Here is a 9,604-nt window from a genome sequence, read left to right as displayed (position 1 = left end):
GACTCAAAGTTGACGCAAACTATGGCACTATTGTGGCGTTCCAAGCGGATTTAGCGTGTACTAAGCGTCGGGAGTGTTTCCCCTAGCAGCAAGTAGACGCACTTTCAGGATTTTTTCCCAAAATGAAGTTTAATCCAGCTCTGCTATTGTGTTTCACTATGCTTTTGCAAAGGAGGCGTAATAGAAGGGACAAGGAAAAGCAACGAGTAAGGAAAAGGCCCTGGAAGCTTCCCCATCTTTATCTGCATGAAGAGCAGGGAGTTTTTCCCAACCTCATCCAGGAGTTGAGATGCAATGAGGAGGAGAAATTTAGAAATTTCCTACGTATGCCACCAAAGATTTTTGATGAATTACTGGTGTTGGTAACACATTTAATTAAAGTACAGAACACCTCCTTCAGAGCCAGCATATCTCCAGCAGAAAGGCTTGCTATCACTCTTCGTTTTTTGGCAACTGGTAAGGACTTGGCCTTTGTTCACCACCCACTTGTTATCCGTTCTGTAGTATCTTGTGTGAACATCCACCCAAATTTTGCACTCTAGACTGACTAAAAAGATTGTTGAACATGTACTCCTATGCACTGCTATTTGCAAGATAAATAGACCCTTAACTATTGTCTGTAATTAAAAAAAATTAAGAATAATTTTAAATGAGCATGAGCATGAGCATGAGTTTAATTAAAAAAACGTACCATTCTAAAGATTATTAAGGCAGTTATTTCTGTGTAGATGGTATATTGTATCAGACTTTATTTACAAATATTCAGACATCTGAGTAAAAATATTGATGAATTTGTGGGAGAAATGCAGTATCTGGGGAGTGAGATGCCAAAAAGTCAAATAAAACGGCATAGAGTTTAGGATGGGAACTACCCCCACCAGCAATCAAAATCCAGACAACTCACTCTCGCGTGTCCTCTTCGCATTCCCCACCTATATTTCTGTAATTATTCAGTGACCAGTTGGGGAAAGTAACCAAATAAAACGTCGCACTCGATAAGTTCCGATTGTAACGATTTGTAACCGATCACGATGCAAACCTTATATAGATACAAGTAAATACAAGTGAATACAAATCAACCCCGAACGCGTGAGGCGTCTCACGCTTGACTAGGGTTTACTGAAACCTAAGAGGCTCCACACGCGCTTTAATAATTCGTAAACAACAGAATGCCTCTGAACCAGCTATGATTGAACGTGATACTTAAACAGGAAAATTGTGGGAATCAAAATCCACACACAGGAGTGGCACCACCAATAGCACGCATCAGGGTATGCAAATAACATGTAGACACAATATTAATAGTATTAGTACACATATCACCCCATATGACGATTACAATGTGAGCACGACTAGGGTCCAATTCAGAATCTGCTAAGCAGTAAGTAATTATGTTTTAAGTAGGACCCCTAGCATATTACAACCACGCTTGAACAACAAGGAATTACTTAATTCAGCACTACACAGCACCGCCAGTATGAACAATTGTCTACCCTTCAAAACCTTATGAATAATGCCTGATAATGCTAAATAGGCCTACCTTGCCACTGACAACATCGGTTACCACTTGGGTTACCCAAATTAAAACTAAAACAAAATATAAATGTAACTGAAGCAATAAACGAGACGATGCCGAACAGTTCGCGTAGTCGCTTGTACTTGTTCAGGCAGAAACAAAAGAAGTCAACAACACGATACTCCGGCTCCGGTGACGCTAAACGTTGGCGCGACGGGAAAATCCTCGACTCGAAAATAACGACTCGCCGAATAAGTTCAGGAAAACTTGTCCTCGCAATACCTTGCTGCCACAAATAGTTGGACGAGTCAACCGTAGATCTGCATAGTGGTGCATAGCACAGTTACAGAGAAACGGGTTAACAGTCCCGTCTCGAACAGTGAATGTGACGTACGAAAACTGATAGGCCTACAGTTCGCATACATTCAATGTCCACAGCTGCACAGCACAGTTGTAATGCGGTCCCAGCTAACGATCTTGATCACGTAGGTCGTACTGTGTGACGACCCGAGAAGAAACAGGGCTGTACAGTCACTCTTTAAAAGCTGGAGATAACACGGAAACAAAGTCTGTCGCCCACATCACATAATAACACAGATGTTTGACGTTTTCTCTCTCCGAGACCGAGACCGATAGTAGTTCTCGACGCAACCCGAATCATGTCATGTGCAGAGTGCCCGCCAAAACCAAAAATGGCGCGCCTACGCCAGTAAGCGTCAGAATCACTACCGTGATTGGCTAGTGTGATTACGTAAAACGATTCTGATTTGCTTTGGTGGAATAACAAGAATTATGCAAAATACATATTCATGACCCCCGTATGACTATGATTTTATTATAGAGATCAGTGCATGACCCCCGTATCCTAGTGGTTAGGGTTGGGTTTAGGGTTAGGGTTAGGGTTAGGGTTAGGGTTAGGGTTAGGGTTAGAGTTAGGGTTAGGGTTAGGGTTAGGGTTAGAGTTAGGATTAGGGTTAGAGTTAGGGTTTTGTTTAGCCCGCTACACATGATATGCACGAGTACATTCACTCATGATGTATACACAGTGAATAACTGCTTAATTTAATAACATACAAATTAAACTGCCTGACACCTTTTTGACAAAATAACCCAAAAAGGCACCCAGTAATGACATAAGCCTATATTGAAAAAGGTACCCCATCCCATTTCTTCTTCTTTTTTAATGCATATCACTTTCATTTACCTATATTTGGCCCCATAAATCTCTGGATATGTTATTATTCATAACAAATCAAAAATGTGGATATGGTTTTTAATAATAATTGTTTAATTTGCATCATTTTTCAAGGTGAGACTTATCGCAGCTTGTCCTACACGTTCCGAGTGGGAGAGACAACAATTGGACTGTTGGTCCCCAAGACCTGCAGTGCAATTTACCAAGTTCTACAGCCAGAGTTCTTGAAAGTACATATTAATTAATAATAAATGCACATAGTAATTAAAAATATATAATAATAAGTGCATGCTTATTTTCATATTTTTTATTTATATATGAGTGAAATACTTTATTACAGAGTAACTTCAATTAAGGTTCAATACCAATACACATGTGAGAAATAAATTAAAACAATAAAACAAAAACCGTTACTTATATAAAAATAAGATTATAATATAAATAAAATTTCACTTGTAACCCTATTAAATTATTTATATATTATTTATTTATATATAAATATTTATATATATTGATTTCATGCGATGTGATTCATGAGATCAGTAAAAGTAGCATTACCAGGTGCAGGGTGCTCGTAGGGGCCATTGTTGGTAGATGTTGAAGATTGGATATATGGCTCTACGTTGGGGTAAAACTGGTTTTGTGAGGCATGTTGGTTATAAACGGAAAACGATCTCTCTGAGCTAAAACCTGACATGCGTCCCCTGAAGCATGCCTGCTGAATTTCATTCATTACCATTATCCTCATGCTTCCATCATTAATTTCTCTTAACTGCTTAATGATGTATTTTCCGAAAATTGATAGCTCATCTTCGGGCTCTTCTTGATGTTTCTCAAGTGTTGCCTTCATAGTTGAGAGCAAATCGAGTTCTGCCTTCTGCACAGATTCTATGCTATCTCTCCCCCTCTTCTTTGATTCTCTCCTTGTGGTGATTGGTGTATCAATATCCCATGCTTGTTCCTTGTTCTCTGTGGTACAGGAAGAATTATCACTGACCGAACAGGGGGAGTATAGAGTATTAGATTGGGTGTTCTCATTCTCCACTTCCTCCTGTACCTCGTCGGGTGTAACATTTTCTTTTTCAGAATCATCATCTGTTGTCTGCTGAAAATAAAATAAAAACATGTCATATTTATCTGCCATTACAAAGTTTTGCTATGATATATTTCAGTGTCCACAGACTAAGGAGGAGTGGAAAAGCGTTGCAAAAGGGTTTCAAGAAAAATGGAACTTCCCCAACTGCATAGGGGCATTAGATGGGAAGCACATCAACATCCGACCTCCCATACATTCAGGCAGCAAATACTTCAACTACAAGCAACGGTTCAGCATTGTATTAATGGCCCTGGTAGATGCCGACTATAAGTTTCTGTATGTGGATGTTGGTTGCAATGGAAAGGTGTCTGATGGAGGTGTATTTCGTGCATGTACACTTGATCAGAGCATGCGGGACAGAACTGCAAACATACCAGATCCAACACCATATCCAGGGGATGATACTCCCATGGCCTACACAATCGTAGCTGATGATGCCTTCCCCCTAAGAGATGATATTATGAAACCCTACCCTTATCGTTCAATGGAGCTGGACAAACGTGTCTATAATTACAGGCTGTCTCGTGCCCGAAGGGTAGTTGAGAACGCTTTTGGGATCATGGCAAATAAATTCCGGGTTCTTCTGACTAACATCGCCCTCCCACCAAAAACTATAGATAAAATAGTTATGGCATCATGCGCCCTTCACAACTATTTGCACGTTAAGATTGGGAATGGGTATATGGCAAAAGTTGGAGACAGTGAGGATCCTGCAACACATGATATAACCGCGGGTTTGTGGCGTAAAGATCCACAGATTGAACAGGCAGCTCTGAACCCAGGTACGAACCCAACGAAGAAGGCCAAAGCTCATAGAGATCTGCTAAAGTCATACTTTAATTCTGAGCTGGGGGCTGTTGACTGGCAGTGGGGCAAATGCTAAATATGCTATGTCACATAGTGAAGTAATGAAATAATTAAAAAATGATAAAATAATTTGTGTTTATTATTTATTGTCCCATAAAATGAGAAACGATCAGAATAATTGCAGCATATTATTAATTTCCCCCATGGCATCTCTTGTAACATGTATTTATATTTTCTATCTGATAAATAAATTCATATATATATTTTACTGAAGTGAGAAAGAATTCCCGTGACGAAAACTGTTTCGGGAATTTTTATTTGGCCGGCTTGCCGGATGTAAAAGGCAGTCATAAGGCCACTTGGTCTTGTCCGTTCAGTTTGAGCTACAGCACCACAGGTCAGCAGGAATTCAATTACCCACGGTTAGTTAAAAAGACACAGTGCTACGGAATCTGGTAAGGCAGAGATATCTAACCGATTTGTTGACCTCTTGAGACTAAAAAGAAATCACCACCAGCGCCACCTCTTATTACATTACATCTACCACCACACTAAGGAGCCGACCTAAGCAGACTACACACAAAACTATAATACTATATCAATTACCAACTAAGGTATTAGAGCCAGTTGTCAGCCAGTCAGGTGCCATGACAAAAAAAACAGCTAAGCCCCCCCCCCCCCAAATTGCTGTTCGGACTCTGACAATCTTGCACTGTGCACAGGGAACTTCCGACGTATTCACTTGCGCACGCAACGCGGTCCGCCTTGCACTCCCGCCTCAACACGCCTAGCTACTCACGACACTCACTGCCTCACCGCGGTAGGTTTAAGGTTCGTTTAGTCATTATGATTTATCATTTTTTATTATGAAGTATGTTCTAGGGTTAGGGTTCTAGGTTAGAGTTAGGGTTAGGATAGACCGATAATGTCGTCCATATACACTTTGTTAATTTTCCTGGTGAGGGTTCTTGGATATAACGAATAACTAGTGATGTACACGATTCATCGATTATACTCGATCATGCGGTTGAACAGTGGCTCGAACGCAAGCGCTTGGTTATCACAATGCGCATAATCGATTTAATCGAAAAAAAAAAAAAATCAGTACAATGCTCATAACTATTATACACACAGTAGTAAACAGTTGCAAACAAACAGTAAAGCAGGGGCTAAACAAGCATATACATGCACCAGCGTACATGCCAGCGACGGTATGAAATGCAGGCAACACAACGCCGCACGAACCCGATAAACGCATTGTAACGAATCATCGGTTACTTGGGTCCAGCCGATGATCCGATTACGAAATTACACGATGACAACACTACCAATAACCCTGCACAAAATATAAAAAAGGTATATGGGAGCAAATTATTCGCGTCTAGGGTTAGGGTTAGGGTTATGTTTAGGTTAGGGTACACTTCTGTAGTACAAGTCNGAGAGAGAGAGAGTAATCTACTCTGTCACTTTTATTAGTGACCATTACATTATTGTTCTAAATACTTTTATTGTTTGGTTTGTATATACTAACTAATGTAATCCACGCTAACTAATGAACATTATGATCATATAGAATAATATGCTTTTTTTTTCAAGGTATGTTATCAGTGGGCACGTTCAAGTAGTGATGTACCATTTCATCTCAGAAGACAGCCCTTTCTGTGCCCTAAAAGCAAAGGTGACACCATCTCAAAGATTGAGAGATAAGCCTCATCTACCGTGGGTGTACATTGACAAGTCAACCGCAAGTGTATTTTGTGGACACTGCACTTGTATGGCGGGGTATGTATACTACTACAACTGCTTCTACTTTACATGATAATGATTATTATATGATTATTATATTTTATTATATGATAAATGATTTATTATTAAGTGTGGCATCAGCCTGTCGGAGAGTAGTTGTCTATGTTAGAACATAATCGTAAGGGCCAATCGATTTTAATATTTAACATGTAAGAGTTAGTGGGTATATGATATATTCAGTATGTAGTGATCTACCACGTCGGTGCATGTAACAGTATTAGTATATTTGTGGCTATGTGCATTGTTGACAGACTCGGTGAAGTTTGCAGTCATGTAGCAGCACTCCTGCTAAAAGTCGAGACAGGTGTCAAGTTGGGTCTGACAGTAAAGTCATCCACAAGTCAAGCATGTGAATGGAATAAAGCATTCCGGAAAGATGTAAGTATAGTGTGTTTAACGTGCTATCAATTAATAGTTAATTACTTTGTGGCTGTAGTAAGTATAATTGTTTATGATATTGTGGCGATCCAGCCTGTGTTCCAGGGTACGGCGTGTCACTCGCGGACATAGCCCCTGCGTCGATCGTCAGAGTTGGCTAATCGCGTTTTGTCTTAACCAATTGCATAATTTTTTTATAGATACAACCAGCCACTGTTGCAGACTCCCATGCCATCCTAAAAGGTGCGCGGAAGAAAACCGTGACTTCCGTATCTGGTACCGGGAAAGCTCCACTTCCGGATGATGCTGTCCTTCTTACACTAAAGCAGGCTTGTCCGGATGCTGTGTTCTTTGACACAATCTATCCCATTGGTGATGATGGTGAAGACACAGACAGTGCAGAAGAGGAGGAACGATGTGAGACATATCCTCAGACACTGACATCGATCAGTGATCCTGAGTTCAGTGGTGACCTCACTAAAAGGTGTACTGACGTTTGGTCACGCTACCAATGTTCAGAATTGCAGGTAGCAAACTTGGAAAGGCGAACATTGTCACAGTCAGTGTGCCCTCTGTGGTTTGAACACCGCAAAGGACGCATTACTGGGACGAAAGCCCATTCTGTTGTCCACAGGAGGGAAACAACAGATCCCTGCAATTTGATACGGCAGATTGTGGGCTATGTATCCATGATCTGTCTAAGTTAAAACCTATAAAATGGGGTATAGACAATGAGAGTGTCGCACGAAATGCCTATGTAGCGAGAGAGTGTGTAAGGCACACACATTTGGTGCAGCGAGGTAGGATTTCAGATCGACAAGGATGAGCCATTCTTGGGTTGTCAAGTGACGGTGTTGTAGACTGCCATGTTGTGGCAAAGGAATTATCGAAATTAAGTGTCCTCACAAGCATGCCAATGTCGATTTGACAACAGCCGTTGTTGGAGACAAACTATTTATGTTGGACTCGAGTTTAAATCTGAAGTTACAGCACCCATATAACACACAGGTGCAGATAGGTATGCGTGTACATAGGGTGAAATACTGTGATTTCATAGTGTGGACAACACGTGATTTACACATAAGAGCGAATCAGATATGATGCAGAGTTTTGCAAGCATGCAACAGCAATCTGCAAGGATTTTTTCATGCACATATTCTACCGACGCGAGCTGATAACACGAAGGCTTGAGGCACAAAGCGACTCAGGAGCCACCTCTCTCACTGTGGAAACTGAGGAGGTGTGGTGTATTTGCAGAGAGCCTGCATACGGGCGCATGATTAACTGTGATAATCTTGATTGCGCTGTAAGTTGGTGTCACTACAAGTGTGTCGGGATACGAAGAAAACCACAGGGGAACTGGTTTTGTCCTGAATGCGCTGGAGATCGATAAGGCCAAACAAAGTTAAATGTTCAATCATTCTAGTAGTGTGGGTAGCTGAGTTGTTGCTGTGTCGTGATTAAAGGGACAGTAGCCTCTAGGATTTTACTGCATACAACTGTACTTACTGTATAACAAATCGTCTATACCCACACGTATTTGTTACCAGATACCTAATTTAATTGTTATAATTAGTTACACATCAACGCTACGAAATTTGAACGGCGCCATGACACCCCGCGACCGTGCTGCACCCCGAAAAAAGTTGCGTATTTGACAATTTATTTTGCAGCGTTACAGACCGAGGGCTAATCACAAAAGTGGCAATTACATTTATACATAAATGGCTATTTAACCGAACGAGTATTCATTAGGGCAAATTTATCCATATTATAACTGAAACTATATATGTCGTTTATAAGATATTACAATCCTTTTGCTTTTAAATGATAAATAAGAAACAACCCTCGATCTGTAGCCCTTGGCTGGAAAGTGGTTTTGCGCAACTTATCAGAGATCGTGCGCGTTTGAGTGGCGCCACCGTCGTTGTAATCAAAACTGTAATGCGTTAGTTTTAAAACATTTAAAAAAAAAGTCAATGGTGATTGAACCATGAAACTTTTTATGTAGCCGTAATTATAACCTAAATTAGCTGAAAATAACCCTAGAACCTAGAGTAAACTCTCCCTTTAATTGTGTCATTGTTAATGCGTTAAAGAGTTGTCAAGTCTCAATTATTACAATTGTTAGCATATAGGAAAACAATGTAGTCAAATTTTGTTTGAAAGTGTTTAATCATAATAGAACAGTTAATCGTTGTAGACCTGAAGGTGTACTAATAACTATACATGTTAGTAATTGGTAAATAAAGAACTCTTGTAAAACATATTTTCAAGACTTTGAATGAATCCATCCATTTATCGCAGGCATTATAATATGCATTATAATAAATATGTACGTATCAATAACAAACATTAGCCTCTGAATAGAATAACAATTAGACCGATAATCTGTAACGGGTGGATAAAAAGTTACATGCACAGCATTCATGTAATTTATAAGGAGTTACATGCACAGAAGAAAAGTTTCATGAACGAGTGTCTTCACTGATTCGGGAATTAACCGACCGAAAATTATGGCGTATACAGTCATACAGTACATATACCAGGTAAATTGAACTCTGCATTATGAATTGCAATCGACAGCACAGCATCTATTGATTTTTACAAGTCGTGGCTGGCACAATTACTTATGGCGCTGAGCATATTGTGACACATGTTTGCTGCATGCATCAGCCATGTTCATGGAAATTGTGCTACTCAATATTCTGAAAGTTCTTTATGCGCTCAATTAGCAGCGTCGACATGAATGCGAACATGGGCGAGTTTTTCTCAGTCATTTTCAACCAAGTACTCCCTCTGGCTG

At 40.1% G+C, this 9,604-nt stretch overlaps 2 protein-coding genes across 2 annotated transcripts; both read left to right on the top strand.

Annotated features, from left to right (window-relative positions):
- The first annotated feature begins 6 nt into the window (after window positions 1-6).
- LOC106808559 lies at window positions 7-4,768 on the top strand. The gene is made up of 3 exons (XM_014811322.1): window positions 7-456; window positions 2,826-2,941; window positions 3,884-4,768. Exons 1-3 carry the CDS (start codon window positions 123-125, stop codon window positions 4,688-4,690), a joined length of 1,257 nt encoding a protein of 418 aa, XP_014666808.1. The 5' UTR covers window positions 7-122; the 3' UTR covers window positions 4,691-4,768.
- A 1,448-nt stretch (window positions 4,769-6,216) lies between these two features.
- LOC106808546 lies at window positions 6,217-7,505 on the top strand. Its single transcript, XM_014811307.1, has 3 exons — window positions 6,217-6,396; window positions 6,672-6,798; window positions 6,999-7,505. Exons 1-3 carry the CDS (start codon window positions 6,242-6,244, stop codon window positions 7,503-7,505), a joined length of 789 nt encoding a protein of 262 aa, XP_014666793.1. The 5' UTR covers window positions 6,217-6,241.
- Window positions 7,506-9,604: the final 2,099 nt, after the last annotated feature.

The sequence above is a fragment of the Priapulus caudatus genome, unplaced genomic scaffold, assembly GCF_000485595.1.
Source record: "Priapulus caudatus unplaced genomic scaffold, Priapulus_caudatus-5.0.1 Scaffold285, whole genome shotgun sequence".
In the NCBI taxonomy this organism is placed as follows: domain Eukaryota; kingdom Metazoa; phylum Priapulida; class Priapulimorpha; order Priapulimorphida; family Priapulidae; genus Priapulus; species Priapulus caudatus.
This window is presented reverse-complemented; position numbering and strand designations above follow the sequence as displayed.

Excerpts from the sequence above, each read along its gene's own strand:
- LOC106808559 (XM_014811322.1), top strand. The coding sequence starts at position 123 with ATGAAGTTTAATCCAGCTCTGCTATTGTGTTTCACTATGCTTTTGCAA. Across the intron at positions 457-2,825 it reads TCTTCGTTTTTTGGCAACTG|GTGAGACTTATCGCAGCTTG; the intron begins GTAAGGACTTGG and ends TCATTTTTCAAG. Across the intron at positions 2,942-3,883 it reads TACAGCCAGAGTTCTTGAAA|TGTCCACAGACTAAGGAGGA; the intron begins GTACATATTAAT and ends GATATATTTCAG.
- LOC106808546 (XM_014811307.1), top strand. The coding sequence starts at position 6,242 with ATGTACCATTTCATCTCAGAAGACAGCCCTTTCTGTGCCCTAAAAGCA. Across the intron at positions 6,397-6,671 it reads CACTGCACTTGTATGGCGGG|ACTCGGTGAAGTTTGCAGTC; the intron begins GTATGTATACTA and ends CATTGTTGACAG. Across the intron at positions 6,799-6,998 it reads ATAAAGCATTCCGGAAAGAT|ATACAACCAGCCACTGTTGC; the intron begins GTAAGTATAGTG and ends ATTTTTTTATAG.